The sequence below is a fragment of the Erinaceus europaeus genome, chromosome 2, assembly GCF_950295315.1.
Source record: "Erinaceus europaeus chromosome 2, mEriEur2.1, whole genome shotgun sequence".
Lineage (NCBI taxonomy): Eukaryota > Metazoa > Chordata > Mammalia > Eulipotyphla > Erinaceidae > Erinaceus > Erinaceus europaeus.
The window spans coordinates 132,774,122-132,800,254 of record NC_080163.1 but is presented as its reverse complement, the minus strand read 5'-3'; the positions used below and the strand labels follow the sequence as shown (position 1 = coordinate 132,800,254).

At 40.9% G+C, this 26,133-nt stretch overlaps 1 protein-coding gene and 1 pseudogene across 1 annotated transcript in view; one reads left to right on the top strand and one right to left on the bottom strand.

Annotated features, from left to right (window-relative positions):
- GLG1 (golgi glycoprotein 1) overlaps positions 1 to 26,133 on the bottom strand; it is a 117,434-nt gene that overhangs the window by 46,017 nt on the left and 45,284 nt on the right. The window contains exons 2-6 of the mRNA XM_060185182.1: positions 17,862 to 17,894; positions 16,200 to 16,286; positions 10,149 to 10,364; positions 6,322 to 6,525; positions 2,866 to 2,937 (exon numbers count right to left, since the gene is read on the bottom strand). Of these exons, the coding sequence (XP_060041165.1) occupies positions 2,866 to 2,937; positions 6,322 to 6,525; positions 10,149 to 10,364; positions 16,200 to 16,286; positions 17,862 to 17,894 (612 nt within the window). The remainder of the gene's footprint in view (positions 1 to 2,865; positions 2,938 to 6,321; positions 6,526 to 10,148; positions 10,365 to 16,199; positions 16,287 to 17,861; positions 17,895 to 26,133) is intronic.
- On the top strand, positions 339 to 2,408 carry LOC132536752 (large ribosomal subunit protein eL37-like; annotated as a pseudogene).

The window sequence follows — 26,133 nt, the reverse complement described above, 5'->3', positions numbered from 1 at the left end:
TAAATTATAAAAAAAAAAAAGAGGCAGGGCTCAAATAGCTCAGTTCTTCACATATACTGAGGTTCATGGCCAAGAACATAGCAACAATTGAGGTTGCTACCAAAATCCTTCTTTAAAGTGTGGCTAGATGTAGGGATAAATGAGCAGGGAATCCTGGAAATGAACAGTGAACTGCTGATTATTACTACAGTAACAGTTGTACTGAACCTGGTAGATTCTAACATACTAACAACATACTCTTCTCTTTAACAATATCTGTAAAGTCTATTTCACAAAAATGGAAGTGGCAACTGATGTAACACTCATGCTTATTATATACTTTTTATGTTGTCACTGGGGACTAGCCACTTGGGGCTGACATTTTCAAATGAAACAGACACACTGGGAGAGAGGAAAGACACTATAGCATTGAAGTTTCCACTCCTGTGGTGGCAGCTAGGCTTGAACCTGGGCTGTGCACATGATAAAGCAGACACCTTCCAAGTGAGCTAGGTTGTCAGCCCTTGCATTCTATATTTTTAAAAATACAATCACGTGCTCTTTGGTGTTGGCGGCAGAAGTAAGATGATGAAGGGGACGTCATCATTCAGAAAGCAGTGCAACAAGATGCACACACTGTGCCACCGCTGTGGCTCCAAGGCCTACCACCTGCACAAGTCCACCTGCCACAAGTGTGGCTACCTGGCCAAGTGCAAGAGAAAGTATAACTGGAGGCTAAGAGATGAGAAACCACAGATTCAGGCATGGATTCCGTAAAGGAACGATACCCAAACCCAAGAGGGCAGCAGCTGCAGCATCCAGCTTAAGAATTCCAACAGTTGCACAATAAATGTGTTGGTTTAAACAATAAGAATAAGAATAAAATACAATCTTGTAATCATGAGTGATATAAGGAAATGAAATGTAAAAAAAAAAAAAATCTTTAAATGCACAGGAGAACAAAAGACAAACCAATAAAACCAGAAATAATTACTTTAAAAGGTAACAGAAGGTGGTCCGGGAGGTGGCGCAGTGATAAAGCGTGAGGTCCTGAATTCAATCCCTGGCAGCACATGTGCCAGAGTGATATCTGGTTCTTTCTCTCTCTTCCTATCTTTCTCATTAATAAATAAATAAAATCTTAAAAAAAAAAAAAGGTAACAGAAGATTCTTGTATTCATCCTGGGACAGAACACTAACAGTAATGAGACGCTTGCTAAAAAATAAATAGGTAATAACTGCTGCTCAGGAAGTGGTCCAGTAGCTAAAGTACTGGACTTAAAAGCATGAGACGCGGGCAGAGAGTAGATAGCATAATTCTCATTCCTGAGGCTCTAAACTCCCAAGTTCAATGCCAGGCACTACCATAAGTAAGCTGATCATTGCACTGGTGTTAAAAAAAAAAAAAAAAAAAAGTGTAAGATCTTGAGTTCAATTCCTAGCAGCATATGTGCTACGGTGAAGCTAAGGGTTTTCTCCATGCCCTATGTAAATAAATATATCTTGAAAAAAAAAGTTTAACAACCACTGAAACACATTGGTTTGGTTAGTCTAAACTCACACCTGCAGACCTGCTTCACCACTTGTGAAGAGCCCCCTTGCAGGTGGGGAGCCGGGGGCTTTAACCTGGATCCTTACACCCGTCCTTACACTTTGCACCATGTGCACTTAACCCACTGTGCTATCAGCCAGCCCCCTAGTCTAAACTAAAGCATTAAGATTGGCTTCAGTTCCTGGAGCTCAGCTTCCCCAGAGACCCACCCTACTAGGGAAAGAGAGAGGCAGACTGGGAGTATGGACCGACCAGTCAACGCCCATGTTCAGCAGGGAAGCAATTACAGAAGCCAGACCTTCTACCTTCTGCAACCCTCAATGACCCTGGGTCCATGCTCCCAGAGGGATAGAGAATGGGAAAGCTACTGGGGAGGGGGTGGGATATGGAGATTGGGCGGTGGGAATTGTGTGGAGTTGTACCCCTCCTACCCTATGGTTTTGTTAATTAATCCTTTCTTAAATAAAAAAAATTTAAAAAAAAAAGAAATTCATCCATGAGATGAACAACAACAAAAAAAAGATTGGCTTCAGTATGATTCTAATATTAAAATTCTCCAATTATGCTCCCCAAACTGATTCCCAATGCCTAGACAGCCTACTTAAAGGTCCATTTTCTTGCTTTAGGTAAAATGTGCTTTGTTCTCTTAAAAGCCAAGTATTTCACTCCTGAAAAGTGTAAATTTTATCAGTTAAAGGTAAGAATTATAAGGTACTCTTTGTACAGATTTGAGAAAACTTTTAAGATATGCATAAATTAGGGCGGGGGAGACAGCATAGTGGTTATGCAAACAGACTTTCATGCCTGAGGCTCCTAAGTCCCAGGTTCCATCCCCCCGCACCACCATAAACCAGAGCTGAGGAGTGCTCTGGTGTTTCTCTCTCTCTCTGCATCTCTTTCAAAAATAAAATTAATAAAAAAATTTTTTTAAAGATATGCATAAATTGGGGGTCGGGTGGTAGCGCAGCGGGTTAAGCTCAGGTGGCGCAAAGTGCAAGGACTAGCTAAGGATCCCGGTTCAAGCCCCCGGCTCCCCACCTGCAGAGGAGTCGCTTCACAGGCGGTGAAGCAGGTCTGCAGGTGTCTTTCTCTCCCCCTCTGTCTTCCCCTCCTCTCTCCATTTCTCTCTGTCCTATCCAACAACGAACGACATCAACAACAATAATAACCACAACAAGGCTACAACAACAAGGGCAACAAAGGGGGAGGAGGAATGGCCCCCAGGATCAGTGGATTCATAGTACAGGCACTGAGCCCCAGCAATAACCCTGGAGGTAAAAAAAAAAAAAAAAAAGATATGCATAAATATTTGCATGCTTTAATATAATACTCACCTTTTCACTCATAGACTCTTCAAATTTATGATTAAAGAGGCACTTATACACTCTGCCTTCACCAGCTTGTGTCTGTGAAACAAAATACACATGATGATTACAGTTGGCTAAGTTGTTATCTAGGCATTTTCCATAACCTTTTTTTCCCCCTTTCTATTTTATTGAATAGGATACAGAGAAATTGAGAGGAGAGGGAGATAGAGGGGCTAGGTGGTAGCACAGTGGGTTAAGCTCACACAGCACCAAGCGCAAGGACCTGCGTAAGGATCCTGATTCGAGCCCCCGGCTCCCCACCTGCAGGGGGGTCCCTTCACAGGCGGTGAAACAGGTCTGCAGGTGTCTGTCTTTCTCTCCCCCTCTCTGTCTTCCCCTCCTCTCTCCATTTCTCTCTGTCCTATCTAACAACAATAACAGCAATAACAGTAACAATGACAAGGGCAACAAAAATGGGGGGATGGCCCCCAGAAGCAGTGGATTCTTAGTGCAGGCACCGAGCCCCAGTGATAACCCTGAAGGCAAAAAAAAAAAAAGAACAAGAAAAAGGAGAAAGAAGACACTTGCAGGCAAACCTGCTTCACCACTTGTGAAGCATCCCTCCCTGTGGGTGGGGAGTGGGGATTCATACTGAGGTCCTTGACCATGGTAATATGTGTGCTTAATCAGGTGTGCCACGACCTAGCCATGCATTTTCAACATTTTAAATATCGTGATATGAACCTTTCAACAAATGGCTTGGGTATTTAGAAAACTTCGTTTTCTTCCAACTACCAGATAGTTTCACTCACATGTAGAATCTAGAGATCTGAAAAATATGAACTTGGGAAGAAAAAAAGGGGGGCAGGAGGTGATGGGGAACCTGGTTAAGCACACAAATCACCATGCACTAGGACCTGGGTTCAAGTCTCCCTCCCTTGCACCCTATCTGCGGGGGGGGGGGGGGGGGGGGGGGGGGGAGTGTGTTCCTGAACAGTGAAGCAGGTCTGTATCTATCTTTAACTCTCCCTCTCTAGCTCCCTTCCCCTTGTAATTTCTCTGTCCTGTCAAATAAAATAGAAAGAAAAAAGAAAAAATAGCCACTAGGAGTGGTGGATTCATAGTGCCGCACTGAGCTCTAGCAATAACCCTGGTGGCAATAAATAAATAAATAACAGCCATCTTTACTAAATAGCTTATGTGCTTCTCTGGTGTGCACCTTTTCATTTTCCTGATTAAAAGTTTAAAATAGAACTAGGAATACCAAAGGAGATCACTTGGAACTGCAACAAGGCAGGACTAGAATGGCTTCCGGAACCCACCAAATCACTGGTGAGTGTAAATACGTGTGGTTTGTCGACAGAAAGGAGCCTAAGGAGAGACTGAAGGGTAGATAACAGTCCGGCAGTTAGCCGGTTAAGGCACCACCTCCAGTCTGTTTTACCAACAAAAAGACGGCTGAAGGGAAGAGAGGACTCCCCTAAGACGCACCAAATGCAACTATGAGTCTCCATTGCTACTGCCCTCAAAGGCTGGAGCAACAGGGGGAGGCCCTGTGCTGACATCGGGGGACAGAGAACTGACCAGAAAACTTAGAAGATCCACATCTCTGTGGCCTATCAGTGGGGCTGTATAGTGGGAGCCTTTCCACATTGTTCTCCTGATGAGAACATGGTGAATAATTGCTTCAGAACCTACAGACTATAAACAGGACTTGTTTAGAAACTCACAGGGCCCAGCAGTGCTGCCTAGTTTGACAGAGAAGCTGAATTGAACCCGGAGCTTTGGATCCTTGGGGTGTGAGAGTCTCTTTGAACTGGAGTTGGTGTATTGCACCAAAGTAAAGGACTCCGGGGTGGCTGGGGGAAAGTACAGGTCCTAGAAAAGGACGACAGAGAACCTGGTGGGGTTGTAATGTTATGTGGAAAACTGGGAAATGCTATGCATGTGCAAACTATTGTATTTACTGTCAACTGTAAAACATTAATTCCCCAATAAGGAAATAAAAAAAATTAAATAATAAATAAAGGGCGGGGGTAGATAGCATAATGGTTATGCAAACACACTTTCATGCCTGAGGCTCTGAAGTCCCAAGTTCAATCCCCTGCACCACCATAAACCAGAGTTGAGCAGTGCTCTGGTAAAAAACAAATAAATAAAAATTTAAAAAGAAAAAAAAGCAAAAACAAAACAAGCAAACTATTTTTAAGACATCTGAGAACTATGGTGGTTATCTTTGGGAGGTCAAAAGATGGGGAATACAGAACTTTGGTGGTGGGTGTGGTGTGTATTCTACACAGTAGTCTTACAATCTTGTAACCTACTATTAATCAGAAATAAAAAAATAAATTAAAAGATAAAAAGAAAACAATTGGGAATCAGGTGGTAGTGCAGCGAGTTAAGCTCATGTGTCACAAAGTGCAAGGACCAGCATAAGGATCCCTGCTCTCCACCTGCAGGGGAGTCACTTCATAGGAGGTGAAGCAGGTCTGCAGGTGTCTATCTTTCTCTCCCCCTGTCTTCCCCTCCTCTCTCCATTTCTCTCTGTCCTATCCAACAAGGACAACATCAATAACAACAACAATAACTACAACAATAAAACAATAAGGGCAACAAAAGGGAATAAATAAATATTAAGAAAACAATTTAGTTGTCTTTGGAAAAAACAATGCGTAGAGTAAAGATGTAAAAAAAACCCTCCCACCATCTGTGCTATTATCATTTGTTCCCAGATATGCTATTCACTAGGAAAACACAGAAGGTGTCAGTTTCTCTTTTTGAAAATTCATTCTAGGATCAATAAAACTCTTCAAATTAATGACTCTGATGGCTAAAACTATTAACTCAAAACAGCAGGCAGTGTAGGAATGTATACAAGTCACTCTCAGTGCTCTTTTGTGAGGCTACAGATTATTCTACTAAAAGACTCTAAAGGATCTGTAGGTAGTAAAGATTTGTGGTTTCTTTTGTTTTTTTAAACAGGGTACTGCTCAGCTCTGCCTTATGGTGGTGTAGAGAACTGAACCTGGGACCTTTGGTGCTTAGACATGAAAGTCTTTTTTGCATAACCACTATGCTGTCTCTCTATCCCAAAAATTTCTTTTTTGGAAGTTAGCCTGCTGTTGATGTTGTCATCTTAACCAAAATAATATAAACAGAAAGCATTAGTATGGCAAAGTTTTAGCCATGAAACAGACGTGAATAGATTCCCTGGCAAGACAGGACTCCCATAGATAAAACAGCCTTTCAAAAACTGAAATTGACATGTGAGATAAAGTAGGGGGAAAAATGTGTGAAGATGATCAGAGGCCAACTATTAACTAGCTATTACAAGGCTGAGCACCCCATTTTATGTTCTATTACCTTGAAACCAATTCCACCTTCCACACATCTGTGGCTTTTCTATATGGAAGGTCTGTATTGCTTTACCCTATTTTTAGATCTGAGTATTTGAAAAGAAAAGCAACTTATGAGTTCACTCACATTTTCACAAAAGCGCTCTCGATCATCTCGGCAAGCAAAATATAAATGCCGGTCTAAGTGAAAGTCATCAGAGGATAGTTCAGCTACCCGGAGAATTGCTTTCTTGCAGAGTTCAGAGACTTGAGTCTTGGGGTCTCTTTCTTCTGCTTCCTTCACCAGGCCTTTCTCCAAGCAGGACACCACCTCGCCTTGTGAATGTGCATCCTAAAATAGCAAGGATATCATCGTAAAACTCTCACAGCAATGATTTTCAAACAAACATCATTTTTAAGATCTTTTAAGTTTTTTTTTTTATTATCTTTATATATTTACTGGATAGAGGCCATCAGAAACTGAGAAGGATGGGAGAGATAGAGAGGAAAAGGGAAGCAGAGAAACACCTGTAGCACTGCTTTACCGCTTGCAAAGCTTTCTCCTGCAGGTGGGGAATGGGAGATTAAACCTGGGTCCTTGGGCATTATAACATTTGCACTCAACCAGGTTTGCCACCACCCCACCCGAATTTTTTTTTTTAATCTTTAAAACTCGACATACAGTTATTTTACTGACATGCTATAGAGAAACAGCAATGTGGGAACCAAGCACAGTGTTGGAGTTAGAACAACAACAAAGATCACCTGAGAACACAAGCCAAGACTGGAATACTTTGGGAACCCACCAAGTCATGGGTGAGTGCAAACACCTGTGGCTCATGGACAGCGAGGGGCTTAAGGAGAGATTCCTGGGGCTGAAAGCCTGTACCTACTCAGGAGCAATTGCTAACAGTCCTGCAGTTGGCCAGCTGAGGCACCACCTCTGGTCTGAGTTTTATTAACAAATAAACTGCTGACAGGAGAGGTTCCCCTAAGGCTCACCAAATGCAACTGTGAGTCTCCATTGCTACTTCTGGCTTGCCAGAAAAAGAAAGAGAAGAAAGGGAAGAAAGCGTTCTACAGGACATAATAGCTGAGAACTTCCCAAATCTAGACAACATAAAAAGACATAAAGGTTTAAGAAGCTCAGAGTGTCCCAAACAGAATTAACCCAGAATTAAAGACACCAAGACACATCATATTTAGAATGAAAAGCAATAAGGAGTGGTCCAGGAGGTGGCGCAGTGAATAAAGCATCGGACTCTCAAGCATGAGGTCTTGAGTTCAATCCCTGGTAGCACACATACCAGAGTGATGTCTGGTTCTTTCTCTCTCCCCCTTTATTTCTAATAAATAAATAAAATATTAAAAAAAAATCAATAAGGATAGGGAAAGGATCTTGAATGCTGCAAGAGAAAAACAGAGTCATCTATAGAGGAAAACCTTGAAGGACACATGTTAAGTGAGATAAGTCAGGAACAAAAAGGATGAATATGGGATGATCTCACTCATAGATAGAAGTTGAAAAACAAGATCAGAAGGGAACTTAATAGCTGAGGCCATAGGTCCCAGACTATCCCACTGACATCTGTTACTTCTTTTTTTTGTTTTTAACATTTTATTTATTAATGAGGAGGATAGGAGGAGAAAGAACCAGACATCAATCTGGCACATGTGCTGCCTGGGATCGAACTCAGGACCTCATGCTTGAGAGTCCAAAGCTTTATCACTGCACCACCTCCCAGACCACATCTGTTACTTCTTAGGAGTTTCTTTCACTACTGCTGAACACATGAAGTCAGGATAAACTTGGCCAAACCTCCATTGTAACCTTCTAGACAGCAGATTTAAGGAAGACAAAAATAAGATCAGACATAATGAAAAAGAAGAAAGTAGCTAGGAGGTGGTGGAAACAACATCATGGTTATGCCTGGGACTCTGAGGTCTCAAGTCCAACACCCCCACCCCCACCCCCACCCCTGCACCAGCAGCAACATTAACCAAAGCTGAGCAGACCTTGGATAATATAGAGGGGGAGCACTGCCTAGGTATTTTCTTGACTATAAGCAGTTCATTTGAGATGAAGATAATAATGTATCACATTTATAGACTGCCATTTTTCTGACTAGCTAGAAGTACTTTCACATGACAAATTTTCATTTTTTGCAGGAGAGTTTTGCACATGCACAATGTCACTGCTCACAGCAGAACCACCCCCACCCCCACCACCCCCTTCCTTTGCCACTGCAGTTAATTTTGGGGCTCAGTGCCAGCATGACTCCACCATTCCCAGTGGATTCTTCTCTTTTCTTCTTCTATTCTTTTTTTATTTTTATTTTTTATTATTTATTTTTCCCTTTTGTTGCCCTTGTTTTTTATTGTTGTTGTAGTTGTTGATGTCGTCAACATTGTTGGATAGGACAGAGAGAGATGGCGAGAGGAGGGGAAGACAGAGAGGAGGAGAGAAAGATAGATATCTGCAGACCTGCTTCACTGCCTGTGAAGCAACTCCCCTGCAGGTGGGGAGCCGGGGCTCGAACCAGGATCCTTATGCTGGTCCTTGTGCTTCACGCCACGTGCACTTAACCCGCTGCACTACTGCCCGACCCCCTCTTCTTCTATTCTTTTTTTCCTTCCCTTCCACCTTCCTCATCCTCCTACCTCCTTCCCTTTGTTCCTTTCTTCTTTTTTTTTTTCTTTGTTCCTTCTGATAGAGACAGGTAAAAACAGAAAGTGAGGAAGAGGGGGAGGGAGGGAGGGAGGGAGGGAGGGAGGAAGGAAGGAAGGAAGGAAGGAAGGAAGGAAGGAAGGAAGAAAGGAAGTGTGTGTGTGGGGTATCTACAATAGTGCTCCACAGCTTGTGGAGCTTTCTCCCTATAGGTGGGAGACAGGGCTAGAGCCAAGGATCTGCTACATGGTATGGAATACACCACTGCCTAGTCCCTGGTAAGCCATCCTTCTCACACTTTTTTACTTTCAGATGAAAAGAAAGATAGAAAGGAGGGCAGAGAAAGAAGAGTTACCATAGCACTGTTCCGCTATTCACAAAGTTTCCCCTCCTGTCACACATAGTATCCCTGTCTGATTCTGAGGGCTTACACTCAGGTCCTTGCAGATGTTAAAACGTATATTTTCCCAAATGAGCTACCTTCTACCCTTCAATATTTTCATTTTCTTCTTCTTCATTTATTTGTTTGTTTTTATTTAAAAAAGAAAAAACAGAGAAGTACTGAGAGAGAGAGAGAGAGAGAGAGAGAGAGAAGGGGGAGATAGAAACAGAGAAAAAAGAGAGACACCTGCAGGTCTGGTTCACTACTCATGAAGCTTCTCTCCTGCAGGGGGGGACAGGAAGCTTAAACCCAGATCCTTGCACAAAGCAATATGAACACTCAATTGAGTTTACCACCACACGACTCCTTTTCCTTTTATTCTGATTGAGACAGAGAAACAAGAGGGAAGGGGAGAGATTACCTGCAGCACTGCTGCACTGCTTGTGAAAATGCCCCTTGCAGATGATGACTGGGAGCTAGAACCTGGGTACTCAAATAAACTGCACTATCCCAAACCCTGCAAATTTTTCTAATATCTAAGTATTTCTCTTTAGACACTGGTGTACTTATTTAATGATTCTGACAGTGATCTATGTGCAGAGGAAGATTAAAAAAACTAAAATATCTCCTGATGTAATTACTTCTCTCATAAGACTATAAAATGCTTTGCTAGAACATAATAGGTAACCAGTAAGTAGTTAATATCTCAAAGAAGAGAACATTACCACCAACAAGTTTTAATTTCTCTCCTTCTCTGAAGAGCAAGAGGACATTTGCTACAAACAGGTGAGATGCATATTTCATCTTGGGGTTCCCTGAACCTCAACATTAGGCCATCTGCAGCCCTAAATTCATCCTACATCAGGTATACACAGTTTATCATTCATAAGTAGGTAAGATCCCTTTGATGAGGTCAATATAGTACCTTTTCTCCAAGCCTAATGCTGCCACATTTCAGAATGTTGATGTCATTTTTGCAGTCATCCATGAAGCCACAGATTAGACGGTAATCACTAAAAATGATGGCTGTCATCTTGGTGATATATTGGTGACACTGGTATTCAGTGATGTTGCCTCGGTGATCCACCAAGCAGGAAACCAAGTAACCTTTTCCAACAGGTTCATCTGCACATTCTTTAATCTGCTCAAAAAAAAAAAAGTGGTTATTTTAAAGAAACATTTATTCCTACACCAAACTATCTTTATCAAAGAGAATGTATTTTGTAATTATTGTTGTTCACTTCCTATCTCTAAGGAAATACTTAGAAACACATTTGTTGCAAAGAAAATAGTCATGCCTAGTAATATCTTGAGCCTTTTAGCAAATACATGATGAATGTTTTACAAAAAACACATAGATACACAAAAAGCTTAACTATTACTTATGTTTAAATGCAAAAACAGTTAACAGCCAGGGAAATGACTCAGCAGCTGGAGTACAGGACTTGCATGTCCAGAGTCCCACACTTCATACCCAATATATACTGGAGTGGGTGCTTTCATCTCTCTTCCTTTCCCTTTCCACAGTAAATAAGTATTTGAAAGTTTTCACCTATTTTGAGATATAATCTAAAATAAGTTAATAACTTCCACATGGTTCTATGAAGAAGATACTTTATTCCATGCAATGGATGGTAAGGAAATTAATCTGAGGAACTGATCTGGAGAGCAAGTGCAGAGCTGAAGTCTGGATGCATGTCCAAAGCCAAGCTACAAAATCACTATAATTGTTAGGTAAACCTAATGGCCATGGGGAGGGAGGAAAGAAGGCATAGTATTACTTCTTGACAAGACATTAATGTGTTCTGAATTAACTATGGAACTTGCATATGTGTTTTTGGACTTAGTAGAATCCCAGCTCCACCACTGTGGTCTGGAACAGAAACATGTTTAAAACAATGTTTGGTGTGGTCTGGCAAGAAATTTAGGAAGTACAGGGCCTTTACAGATCTAATTTAGTTGGCTTACACATATAATCTAGTGGCTCAAACACAGGATGATTATTCATGAGTAGTGCTTTTATAGAGGGCACCATCCCAAAGCACAAGTGCTAGTAAAGCAAGCCAGCAAAAAAGAAGAAAAAGAAGGAGAAGGTGAAGGAGAATGAGGAGAAGAAGAATGAAGAAGGGATAAGGGAGAAAGAAGAAAAAGAAATAAAAGGGAAGGGGAAGGAAGAGGCAGTTGAAATGAAAGCATATAAAAGTGAACTTTACTTACTGCATATAAACTTGAATAATAAAGTAGAGACATCTGTCTGGGGGGGGGGAATCTACTGCATTTGGATGAATTAAATAACACTAGGTTTGACAAATGGAAGGGGCCAATTGGCTGTTTTGAATATAGCTGGAATGGGAATATTTTATTGGCTTTTTGAAACAAACAGAAATCAATTCTCCACTATTATAATATCTACTGTAAACATGTACATGGGAGTACCAAGAATAGCATTGGAGGAGAGAAACCACAGAAGGTGAAAAGTAGTTTGCTGTCTCCTCCTCTCAACCCCCTCTCAAAATGTACAGAATATTCATTGGTCTGGTGGCTGCTCAGTGGTATTCAATCACAAGGCTCTGACTGAGCTCGCTCCTCAAAACCACATGAAAACAAACCAAAAACTTCAACAACTCCATATATTCGTTATAAGAAAGTCAGTCTTTAAAATAAATAAATAAATAAACAAACAAACAAATAAACAAACGGGTGGGCAGTGGCACACCCAGTTGAACACTCACTCCATGCTCAGGAAACTGGGTTCAAGCCCCCAGTTCCCACTTAACAGTAGTAAAGCAGGTGTGATTCTCTTTCTATCTCCCCTACCCTCTCAATTTCTCTCTATCCTATCAAATATGAAGCACCATACCCTCAGTGATAACCCTGATAGCATAAATAAATAAATAAATAAATAAATAAATAAATAGGTCTGGGAGGTGGTGTAACAGGTTGGGCTCTTGACTTATAAGCATAAGATCCCAAGTTTAATGCCTGGCATCACATCTGCCAAAGTAATTAGTGGTTTGGTTCTCTCTGTTCCCTTCTCTCATATTAATAAATAAATCTAAACTGTTTGTCTAAAAGAACTTCATGAGCCAGACGTCACACTGGCATATGCAATGTCAGGGATTGAATAAGACCTTACATGCCCCCACCTGCAGGGGAGTCGCTTCACAGGCGGTGAAGCAGATCTGCAGGTGTCTTTCTCTCTTCCTCTCAGTCTCCCCCATCTCTCTCCATCCTAACAACAACGACGACATCAAATACAACAATAATAATAACTACAGCAACAATGAAAAAAACAAAGGCAACACATGGGGAAATAAATAAATAAATAAGAAATATAAATTTAAAAAGGAATATTATCGGGGGCTAGTAGCGCAATGGGTTAAGCGCACATGGCACAAAGCCGCAAAGACTGGGCTCAAGGATCCCGGTTTGAGCCCCCAGCTCTCCACCTGCGGGGGGCCACTTCACAGTCGGTGAAGCAAGTCTACAAGTGTCTTTCTCTCTTCCTTTCAGTCTTCCCCTCCTCTCTTGATTTCTCTCTGTCCTATCCAACAACAACAGCTATAACAACTGTAACAAGTGGATTCGTAGTGCTGGCACCGAGCCCCAATGATAACCATGGAGGCAAAAAAAAAAAAAAAAAAGAATATTATCTGCGGCCTGAGAAGTGGAATAGTGGCAAACCTCTAAACTTTTAAGCATGAAGTCCTGAGTTTAATCCTGGCACAGCATATGATAGAGTTGGTGCTCTGGCCTCTCTTTTTCTCCCCATTCCCCCCTGAGAAGATAAAATAATTAATTATACAGTGACTGTATTAGAAAGTTGAGGCAGAAAACAGGTTCTACCTCACCTCTCCAGAGTTCTACCACACTAGGGAAAGATAGAAACACACTGGGAGTATAGATCGACCTGCCAACATCCATGTCCAGCTGAGAAGCAATTACAGAGGCCAGAACTCCAACCTTCTGCACCCCAAAAACAATCTTGATCCACATTCCCAGTGGGGAAGAAGTGATAGGAGGAAGAAGATAAGAGGGCTCTGAACTCTAGCTGCATCAGAGAGAGAAGGGAAAAAGGAAGGGCATTTGAATGTAGTAATAGGGTTATGTGTGGCTTGGAGAAGAAGAGAGGATTGGACCTGGAAGGAAAAGGGGGCAACTGTATACAAACACAGACAAATAGTTGTAGAGATCATGGTTAACCCATGTCTGCAACCTTGAGAGAACTGCGAATGACTGCAATGGAGGGATCGGGAATTCAGAACTCTGGTGGTGGGAATGCTGTGGAATTGTACCACTGTTGACATGTAATTTTGTAAATATATATATATATATACATGTATATATATATATATATATATATAATATTTATTTATTTATTCCCTTCTATTGCCCTTGTTTTCTCGTTATAGTTATTATTGTTGTCGTTGCTGGATAGGACAGAGAGAAATGGACAGAGGAGAGGAAGACAGAGAAGGGGAAAGACAGACACCTGTAGACCTGCTTCACCACTTGTGAAGCGACTCCCCTGCAGGTGGGGAGCTGGGGGCTCGAATTGGTATCCTTAAGCCAGTCCTTGCGCTTAGCACCATGTATGATTAACCTGCTGCACTACCGCCCGACTCCCTTTTTTTTCTTTTTTTTTTTAATTTTCTTTATTTATTTATTCCCTTTTGTTGCCCTTGTTGTTTTGTTGTAGTTATTATTGTTGTTGTTGTCGTTATTGGATAGGACAGAGAGAAATGGAGAGAGGAGGGGAAGACAGAGAGGAGGAGAGAAAGACACTTGCAGACCTGCTTCACCGCCTGTGAAGCGACTCCCCTGCAGGTGGGGAGCCAGGGTTCGAACCGGGATCCGTATGCCGGTCCTTGTGCTTTGCGCCACCTGCGCTTAACCCCCTGCGCTACAGCCCGACTCCCCCCTTTTTTTAAAAAAACTAGATCACTGCTCAGCTCTGGCTTATGGTGGTGCAAGAGATTGAACCTGAGATTTTGGAGCCTCAGGCATGAGAGTCTCTTTGCATAACCATTATGCTATCTATCCTTACCCTGTAAATCAATATTTACTAATTAAAAGAGAAAAGTAAAAAGAAAACAGGTTCTTTATTATTTTTTTTATTTAGTTTATTTTAATGAGAAAGAGTAGCTAGAGAGGAAAAGATACTGAGAGAGAGAAAAGAGACTAGAACACTGCTCAGTTCCATTTTATGGTGGGGCTGGGGATTAAACCTAGGACCTCAGAGACTCAGGCTTGAAAAGCTTTTTGCATAACCATTATACTGTCTCCCCAGCCCTAGAAAACAGGTTCTACATGATCTCATAATACCACCACATTTTTCACTATTGGCATTTGTTGTTTACACTGAACTAAGAGAAATAATTAAAATTTTACTCCAATTAGCAGCTTTATAATAATATACATTTGTGGGAGTCGGGCGGTGGGGCAGTGGGTTGAGCGCACGTGGAGCAAAGCGCAAGGACTGCCGTAAGGATCCTGGTTCAAGCCCCCGGCTCCCCACCTGCAGGGGGGTCGCTTCACAGGTGGTGCTTCACAGGCGGTGAAGCGGGTCTGCAGGTGTCTGTCTTTCTCTCCCCCTCTCTATCTTCCCCTCCTCTCTCCATTTCTCTCTGCCCTATCCAACAATGACCACATCAATAACAGCAACAATAAAAACAACAAGGGCAGCAAAAGGGAAAACAAATAAATATAATAAATATATATACATTTGTATTCATTATTCTTTAAAATATTTTGTTTATTTACTTACTTTGGATAGAGAAAGAAGTTGCAAGGGGGGGGGGAGAAAGAGAGGGAAGGAAGAGCAAGAAAGATAGCTGCAGTACAGTTTCATCACTTGTGAAGTTTCCCCACTCTAAGTGGATACTGGGGACTTGAACCCAGGTTTTTGAACACTGTAACAACCAGGTACCCCACCACCCACCCCTGTTAAGTTATTCTTGTCTTTATATTAAATATTATTTTTATTGTTATCACTAGGGACTTTATCACTCTGGACTTTTTCAAATAGAGACAGAAAGAAAGAAAGAAAGAAAAGGTAAGACACTACACAACCAAAGCTTTCTCCAATGCAGTGGGGTTTGGGTTCAAACCTGGGTCACAGAGGCCGGTTGGTGGTGTACCTTGTTGAGTGCACATATTACAATGTGCAAAGACTTGGGTTTAAGCCCCTGATTCCCACTTGCAAGGAGAAAGCTTTATGAGTGGTGAAGCTGTCTACCACTCTCCTCTCAATTTCTGGCTGTCTCTATCCAATAAGTAAAGATAATAAAAATAAAGTAAAAACCCTGGGTCACATACATGGTAAAGCAGACACACTAACCAGGCAAACTATTTTGTTGGCCATATATTCAATAATCTTTATTAATAATAAACACAACCTTTGGACAAACCATCCTAATGCTAACTTCTTTATTTGAAGCATATGCCTTATGGTTCAAATGATCCAAATGCATAGCCAAAACACTTAGGAATGTTTGCAAGCCTCTTGAGAGAAAAAAACTTAAGAATGTTTTAGATTGGTTGAGGAGATAGCATAATGGTTATGCAAAAAAGATTTTCAGGCCTTGGGCACCAAATGTTCCAGGTTCAGCCCCCAGCACCACCATAAGCCAGAGCTGAGCAGTGCTCCGGTAATAAAAAGAAAGCTTCAGACATAAACAGACTATAAAATGTATAAGAGCAGCACTAATGACAGAAGCTGATGTATTCTCTGTGTGGAAACCAAAGAGCCTGAGTCTGATTTTCTGCTTATCTGAATCAATGGCTCCTAAGTACAGGTCAGCATTAGCCAAAAGAAGCCGAATCACATCTCTCTTAGTCCACCTCTATGCCAATAGAGATGTGAAATCTAAGAAAAGCAAACTGAGACATTCCTCTCTTAATGATTAGTCTGGTCAATAGACGTGATTTTCTCTTCTAAGCTGCTCAATACTCATAAAATTCTTTGACAACTTACCTCTGATATGGTAGATTTGCAGACTTCTCTGGCCACAGATTCAAATTTTGGATCTGTGGTTAGGTTGAGTTTATAATTCCACAACAACTAGGTATAAAAGGGTGGGAGGGGAGAGACTTTGGTTAGGACAGCATGAAGTTGATCATCAATGGTTACTATAAATGATATCATAGTCAGATCAAGCTTATTTACATTTCAGCACATAAAAGATAAAATATTAAGTTTGGGGAGTTGAGTAGTAATGCAGAGGGTTAAGCGCACGTGGTGCAAAGTGCAACGACCAGCATAAGGATCCCGGTTTAAGCCCCTGCCTCCCCACTTGCAGGGGAGTCACTTCACAGGCAGTGAAGGGGGTCTCTCCCCCTCTCTGTCTTCTCCTCTTCTCTCCATTTCTCTGTCCTATGTATCTAATAATGATGACCTCAATAACAACAATAACTACAAAAACAATGAAAAACAAGAGCAACAAAAGGGAAAATAAATAAATATTTAAAAAATACTGAGTTTGTAGAAATAAAGAAAAATAATACCAAACACTAAAGCCATTTTTCAGCTCTTAATTCAGTCATTAAAAAACCAAGAAGAGGGGGCACCTGGCTATTTACACATATCAACATGCACAAGGACCAAGGTTCGAGCCGCCACTCCCCACTTGCAGGGGAAATGCTTCATGAACAGTGAAGCAGGCCTTCAATGCAGGTGACTATTTTATCCACCACCACCCCCACCCCAACACACACCATTCGAATGCTCTTCCCCTCTCAATTTCTCTCTGCCCATCAAATAAAACAGAAAGGAGGAAGGAAAGGAGAGGGAAAAAAGGCAGCCAGGAGCAGTGTCCAAATTAAAATAATCCTGGGGGCAAAAAAAAAAATACAAAAACAAAACCATTCTGTCATAAAATTAAAACCACTGGTGAACTTTTCAAAGCAAATAAGAATTTAGCTTACATGCCTGAGGCTCCAAAATCTCAGGTTCAATACCCTGCACCACCATAAACCATACCAGTGCTCTAGTCACACGTATGCACATATGTATAACTACTCCTATTTTTTTAATATTTATTTATTTATTCCCTTGTTGTGGTTATTATTCTTGTTATGGATGTCAACATTGTTGGATAGGACAGAGAGAAATGGAGAGAGGAGGGGAAGATCGAGGGGAAGAGAAAGACAGACACCTGTAGATCAGCTTCATCGCCTGTGAAGCGACTTCCCTGCAGGTGAGGAGCCTGGGGCTCCAACCTGGATCATTAAGCTGGTCCTTGTGCTTTGTGCCACGTGCACTTACCCTGCTGTGCTACTGCCGGACCCCCCCCCTTTTTTTCCCAAATTTTATATTGTTATCTTATTTATTTATTGGATAGCTTTAAAGTATGGAATTCTAGACTTGTAAACTTGATAGAGAATCATCTGTTTTCACACAGTAACTGAAGATATTCTGAGATTAAGTGCACAAACATTTGTGATAACCTGTTGGTTTATAGTGGAAGAGTACTTGTAGATTTACCATGACCTGTAAACACAGTTTATTATCCTTCTGTTAGGACTAAGAGAACCTAAGAAGACATAATGCATCCTAGAGCAACCGGGAAAACACCCTAAAATCTGTATTCACAACTATAAAGTACAAGATGGCAAATTACAGAAAGTGCATACTTACATGATTGCAGTCTGAAGAAATTTCATTCTCAGGCTAAAAGAAAAAAGGGAAAATTATATTAAGAAAACCACTCAATACTGGAACATTGTCAAAACAAATGCAAAACAAGAAATATGAATATTCAACTGAATGTTCCACCAATACATGGCATAAAATGGAGGCTTTTATATATTTTTAGAGTATTGAGAAGAGATATACCAGAAAGGTAAATGAGACATGATTCTTTTTAAAAATATGACCCTGCAATTCCCCTCCTGGGGATATATCTTAAGGAACCCAACACATCCAGCCAAAAAGATCTGTGTGCACATATGTTCTTGGCAGCACAGTTTGTAATAGCCAAAACCTGGAAGCAACCCAGGTGTCCAACAACAGATGAGTGGCTGAGCAAGTTGTGGTATATATACACAATGGAATACTACTCAGCTGTAAAAAATGGTGACTTCACCGTTTTCAGCCGATCTTGGATGGACCTTGAAAAAATCATGTTGAGTGAAATAAGTCAGAAACAGAAGGATGAATACGGGATGATCTCACTCTCAGGCCGAAGTTGAAAAACAAGATTAGAAAAGAAAACACAAGTCGAACCTGAAATGGAATTGGAGTATTACACCAAAGTAAAAGACTCTGGGGTGGGTGGGTGGGTGGGGAGAATACAGATCCATGAAAAATGATGAATGAAATAGTGGGGGTTGTATTGTTAAATGGGAATCTGGGGAATGTTATGCATGTAAAAAAAAAAAAAAAAAAAGAAGTAGAAACGCAAAGCAGAAATTGACTGAGTTTGGAGTATGGCACCAAAGTAAGAAAGCAGAAGTACACTAGAGTTTGCAGTGAGTACCTCCCTAATACTTCCTCTCCACTTTTCCAAGCTTTGGGTCCATGATTGCTCAACAATTTGTTTGGCTTTGTATGTTAACTCTCTTTTCAGTCACCAGGTTCCAGGTGTCATCAGGATGCCGGCCAGACTTCCCTGGATTGAAGACCCCACCAATGTGTCCTGGAGCTCAGCTTCCCCAGAGACCCACCCTACTAGGGAAAGAGAGAGGCAGACTGGGAGTATGGACCGACCAGTCAACGCCCATGTTCAGCGGGGAAGCAATTACAGAAGCCAGACCTTCTACCTTCTGCAACCCACAATGACCCTGGGTCCATGCTCCCAGAGAGATAGAGAATGGGAAAGCTATCGGGGGAGGGGGTGGGATATGGAGATTGGGCGGTGGGAATTATGTGGGGTTGTACCCCTCATACCCTATGGTTTTGTTAATTAATCCTTTCTTAAATAAATAAATAAATAAATAAATAAATAAATAAATAAAATATATATATTTACTTATCTATTTCTTTATTACTTTCAAATAGCCAGAAAGAAGTTGAGAGGGTAGAGGGGATAGAGAGAAAGACACCTGCAGCACTGCTTTCACTGCTCATGAAGCTTCCCTCCTTCAGGTAGAGGGCATGAACTTAACTCCTTGTGAATTGTAATGTGTGTACTCTACCAGATGCACCACACCAAGCCCTGAGAAATAATTCTTTCAGTATAGAAATGGGGAAAACAGAGAAGAATGCATTAAAGAGATAAAGCAATAACAGCATGTTTCTTATTGTCAGATTAAACATAATCAGGCATAACACAGGAATCACTTATTGCAAAAAAAAAAGTTTTTATACACTCACACACACACACACACAAAATGGGCTTTATTAAAGAGGGTACAGATGGTTTGTCAATTATCTAAGAATTAGTCTAGTGTCACCATTAGGGGAAGCTAGGTACTCTATATACTTCTTTTGAGTCTATAATCTTGAAAGTCTATAATTATAAATAGAAAAAAATTCAAACTACTAAATCCACATAAGGGTTTTGTAGGCCTTAATATGCAAGCATTTGTATACTTGCAAAAATATTAAAACTTTAACTAGATCGCTAAGTAATCAAAAGATTATAACCTACCCCTTTTCAACTTTCCCCCAACTTTCTTTTAATTTAAACCACCAGGGTTCCCAGACCTCCTAATGTCCATTCCAAGCCTCCCCCCACCTCCATTTTTTCCCCTTCTCTTTTATTTGATAGGATGGAGAAAATTAAGAGGGGAGAGGGTGCACCACCTCCAATGGCTAATTTTTAAAAATATTTATTTACTAACATGAGATAAGGAAGGTGGACACAGATACACACACACACACACACACACACACACACACACACACACACACACACACACACACACACACACAGTATCATTCTGGTAGATGAAAATGTCAGGGGTGGAACCTCATGCTCCCAAGTCCAAGGTTATAACAGTCACTGCATCGCTGCCTGAAGGAAAATCAAATGCTTCATTTATATCTCTTAGCTGTTTATTAGCACGAATGCTTGTTCCAGCCCCTGGCTCCCAACCTGCTTCTCAAGCGGTGAAGCAGGCCTGCAGGTGTTTCTCATTCTCTCCCCCTCTCTGTCTTCCCCTCCTCCCTCCATTTCTCTCTGTTCTATCCAACAACAATGAATCAATAACAACAATAATAACAATAATAACCACCACAATAAAACAACAAGGGCAACAAAAGGGAATAAGTAAATAAATAAATATTTTTTAAAAAATTTTTTTAAGTTTTCTTGCTTCTGACTTCCCCTCCTCAAGTTCAAGTTCATATGTATCAGATCTCTAGACTCCACATTTGAGTGAAACCATCCAGTAGTTGTGTTTCACCTCTTTATTTTAATATTTATTTATTTATTCATTCCCTTTTGTTGCCCTTATTTTTTTATTGTTGTTGTTAGTGATGTCGTCGTTGTTGGATAGGGGAGAGAGGAGGGGAAGACAGAGACGGGGAGAGAAAGACACCTGCAGACCTGCTTCACCGCTTGTGAAGTGACCCTCCTGCAGGTGAGGAGCAGGGGGGGATCCTTATTCTGGTCCTTGCAATTTGCGCCAAGTGCACTTAACCCGCTGCCTGACTCCCCCTTTACTAATTTTGCTAAGCGTAATCACTTCTAGTTCCATCCATTTTGCCCCAAAGGGCACAATATCATCTAATTTTTTATTGCAGAGTAGTATCCCATGGAATATATATCCCATAACTTCTTCAGCCAGCCATCTGTTGCTGGGCATTTAGGCTGCTGCTTCTTTAGCTATTGTGAATAATGCAGCTATGAACACGGGTACATAGTCCCTTCGAATAAGTGTTTGTGTGTCCTCAAAAAGATCCATTTAAAAACAAGGGCAACAAAAGGGAATAAATAAATAAGCATTTAAAAAAAGAATTTACAAAAAAAAAAAAAAAAAGATCCATTTAGGCCGGGCCATAGTGCATCAGGTTAAGCACATGTGATGCAAGGCACAAGGACTGGCTTAAGGATCCAGATTTGACGCCCTGGCTCCCCACCTGCAGGGATGGGGTCACTTCACTAGTGGTGAAGCAGGTCTGCAGGTGCCTTTTTCTTACCCCTCTCTGTCTCCCCTCTCCTTTTGATTTCTCTGTCCTATGCAACAACAACGACAGCAGTAACAACAACAACAATAAACAACAAAGGCAACAAAAAGGTTTTCGAAAAATAGCCTCCAGAAGCAGTGGATTCAGAGCTCCAGCAATAACCCTGGAGGCGAAAAAAAAAAAATCCATTTAGACAAGAAATGAGAAGCCTGGTCTTAAATGATTGAGAACCTTTCCAACTTAATGAGTCTATAAACCTGGAGATGTAGAATATAAAAATATTGGGCTGTCTGATAAGTTATGATGCATTTTTCTATGCTTTCCTATACAAAAATGCACCATGACTTCCAACAGTCCAACAGAAGCATCTATTAAATTTCATGTCTTTCAATGCAGGCGGTTTTATGATTACTATTTCCTATTGCTTTATTCTAGTCAATTCTCTGCTGGTCAAAGTCATAACAAACAGCTTTCAGAATAAATTACTGGAAAGCTTGGGCTTGAATGTTCTCAAATTAAACATCACATTCACTTACAAGAATGGTTTTTACAGAAAGTATGAGACTAGAACTGTGATTTCCCCAAGGTTAACAGGTTGAATTAATGTGGCTGGCAGAAACAACTAAAGAATTCACAAAACTAACTTGGCAGTTGTCCTAGCTCTTGAAACAAAAATGCTTGGGAGTTAGACTATGTCTAAAATATGGAATATTCTACAGGTACACTGACTGAAGCTGAATTCTTCTTCTAGCGTTTGCCCTTCTTCCGTAGCCAGTCAACAGTGTCAGGTTGAGCCTGATGTAAAGTTTCGAGACCTCCTTTGAATCTGGAGAGGTGGCAGTCGCTGACTATGTGGGTCATAGTCTGTCTGTAGCCGCAGGGTCAGTTCAGGTCGTCTCTGGCTCCCCAGCGATGGAACATAGCGGCGCACCGGCCATGGCCTGTTCGATAGCGATTGAGGAGGGCCCAATCATAGCGTGCTAGGTCAAAGCCGGGTTGATGCTTGCAGGGGTCTGTGATGAGGTGTTTGTTCTTTACCTCAGCTGACTGCCAACTCTGAAGCTGAATTATCCACTAGATCACATTTGCTACCAAATTAACTGGCAATTGATTTTGCTTATTAGTCAGTCATATGGAAGAAAACAAAACAAAACAAAAATGCCAACTGTGTTGGTGCTTTCATGGCCTCGAAGAACTGAAGGCTGGGTAACAACCTGATGCCTTCTGACTGGAAACGTTAGACTGGTAGTAGACTCTTCTTCCAGGAGTTAGTTCATTAAGAAATACATTAAATTTCCCAGTCCTATCAGCAATTTATTTTTAATATGTTTTAAAATAATATTTACTTATTACAAGATAGAGAAAGAAAATGAGAGAGGATAAAAGAGATGACCAGAGCAGTGCTCAGTCCTAGCATAAGGCAGTACTGGGGATTTGTGAGATAACTAAAGTTTTGATAATGTCCCCATACTTACTGGAAATAGCTTTCCATAATTTAAATTGATGCTATGTTAAAAATTCTTAACTCAATGCAATATGATACATATTAGTGAAGAGATTATACCCCAAACTTTACTTTGAAAAGTCAAAATACATCTTATTTTTAAGAAAAAGTATAAAACTAGTTAAATTGATCAAACAGGAGCACTCAATTAATGTAATTTATCATCTTCCATGCCCATAGCAGAAAACACCAAATATAGGTACAGTGATCTAAGGGATCAGGTGGTGGTACACCTGTTTAAGCACATACATTACAGTGTGCAAGAACCTGGGTTCAACCCCTTGGTCCCAACCTGTACAGGGAAAGCTTCACGAGTTATGAAGTAGGACTGCAGGTGCAGTGATCTAGTGACTGAGCAAAACCACACCATTACATTAAGGCCAAGAGAGATATACATTGGATTGTGGTTTTACAATTCTTCATTTATTTAAAAATAAAATATAAAGCCATGTAATTTTCTCTATGAAAAATAACATAATCTCATTCCCCTATTTCACTATTACCCCTATATTTTATAATTATGGACAGAAATAGAGATACTTATAAGCTACAGGAGATAGAGATCATCCTCAAAAGAATGTTTAATATGGGGACAGGGAATACTGTAATAGACCAAGCATAAATGTCAAAAATAATGAAAAAGGACAGAGTCTAGCCCGCAGTTCCCATTTGCAGGGGATAAATTTCACCGGCGATGCTGTAGGTGTCTTCCCTTCTTTCTGGATCAGAAAAAGTAAAAAAAATCTGTGGTGGGGGCCCAGCAGTGGTGCACCTGGTTGAGCACACACATTACAGTGCATAGGGATCCCAATTCAAACCTTCACAAGTGATGCAACAATGCTTGCAGGTGTCTCTCTGTATCTTCCCCTCCTCCTCTCAATTTGTCTCTATCCAAAATAAATTAAATAAATAAACATTTTAAACAAGAATTAATTAAAGTTGTGGCTTTTTAGATCAAGTGTTTTGGCCCTCAAGCATGAAGTCCTGGTTTCAATTTGTGGCATCTCATGAGTTCTCTCTCCTATAGACAAATGAATAATTTTTTAAACTATTAAGTAAAAAGGAAAATACTTACTTGGATAGTGTGCTGGAGCAAGCTTTTTTTTTTTTTTTTTTTTTTTGGTATAGTGGTCTCTTTCTCTCTCTCTCTCTCTCTCTCTCTCTCTCTCTCTCTCTGCCTTTTTGTCTCTATCTGAAAATGTCATTCCAGAGCATGAAGCCTCCTGAGATAGATGTCTATGTAGATGTGGTTTCTTTGGTTATGCAAAGAGACCCTTATGCCTGAGGCTTTAAAATCTCAGATTCAATCCCCCCACAAGCCAGAGCTGAGTAGTGCTCTGGTATTTAAAGGCAAGGGTTGGTCTCTTCCGGTCGAGTACATACCTTCAAACCCCAGCACCACATGGGAGTACCACAGCACCAGGAGAAATTTCAGTGCTATGGCATCTCTATCTCTCTAGCCAGTAAGAATGAGTAAGTCACATAGGAGGGGGCCAGCGGTGGCGTCTTACTGGGTTAAGCACACATAGTATGAAGCACAAGGATCCTGGTTGAGCCCCTGGAATGGGAGGAATGGGTGTGGGTTTCTTTGCAGTATAAGAAACAAAGGAAGTAAGAAACTGTTTTATGTTTTAAAGTTCAAGAGAAACTACAGCTGTATATGTGTGAGTATCTATGTGTTGTAACATATATACAACCCACTTATTTACATTAGGAATATTTTTTAGAAAAATAAAACAAATCACAAATATTTTGAAGTTCGGTAGTTGGGCGATAGTGCAGTGGATTAAGTGCACATGGTGCAAAGAACAAGGACGGGGTAAATCCCAGTTCGAGCCCCAAGCTCCCCACCTGCGGGGGTGGGGGGGGAGATGTCCCTTCACAGGCATTGAAGCAGATCTGCAGGTGTCTATCTTTCTTTCCCCTTCATCTCTCCATTTCTCTCTGTCCTATCCAACAACAACGACATCAATAACAACAAAATAGGGGGGTCTGGTGGTAGTACACAGCAGGTTAATAGCACAAAGACTGGCTTAAGGATCCTGGTTCCAGTCCCCAGCTCCCCACCTGCAGGGGAGTCACTTCACAAGTGGTGAAGCAGGTCTGCGGGTGTCTACCTTTCTCTCTCCCCTCTCTGTCTTCCCCTCCTCTCTCCATTTCTCTCTGTCCTATCCAACAATGATGACATCAATAACAAAAGCAACAAAAGAGGGAAAAAAGCAAATTAAAAAATAAAATTGTAGTGGTTTGGGAGGTGGCGCAATGGATAAAGCATTGGATTCTCAACCATGAGGTCCTGAGTTCTATCCCCAGCAGCATGTCTGCTTCTTTCTCTCCTCCTGTCTTTCTCATGAATAAATAAATTCTTTAAAAAAATAAAATAAAATTGTTATAAGAAAATGTTGAGGGAGTCAGGCGGTAGCGCAGTGGATTAAGCGCACGTGGCACAAAGAGCAAGGACTGGCATAAGGATCCTGGTTCAAGGCCCTGGCTCCCCACCTGCAGGGGAGTCGCTTCACAGGCGGTGAAGCAGGTCTGCAGGTATCTATCTTTCTCTCCCCGTCTTCCCCTCCTCTCTCCATTTCTGTACTATCCAACAACAATGACATTAGTAACAACAATAATAACTACAACAATAAAACAAGGGCAACAAAAGGGGATAAATAAATAAATATCTTTTACAAAAAGAAAAAAGAAAATGTTGAAATTAAAGTGCTTACAGAGGTAGGTCTCTCTCTCTCTCTCTCTCTCTCTCAGGAAAGTTTTAGGCTGACCTTAGATTTGGTAGTTAACATATGTAAGTGCTAATGAAGCCAGCAAGGGTGAGTGAGTGTGAATGGAACCATGACATTTAAACGCTTGATAAAGGAGGTGACTGAGAGAAAAAATAGGAAAAGCCAGAGAGGTGTTTTTGAGAAGAGTGTGGCCACATATTGAAGACTGTATGTTTGTAAAATGTCCAAAGAGGAAAATTTAGAGACAGATCAGTGACATCTGTGTGGACATGAAAGAGGATTATAAAGTGGGCATAGTGGATCTTTGGGGGGATGAAAATATCCTCCACTGTAATGTGGATTCTTACTAGAGCAAGAAAATGCTTACTGAGATTTAGAATAACCAAAACTCTAGGAACCTGCAAATTGGAAACTCCTCCCACAAAAATTTTAACATGTATTCATGAAGAAAGGAAGCCTTTGATTTACTCACTTATTTTTAAATTATAAGGACAGTTATTAACATATGTAGTGATGTCAGGACAAGGCAGTACCAATGCATGTTCAAATATCCAACAATAATAGCAGAAAGGCAGGTTCTTTTGTTTTTTTGTTTTTA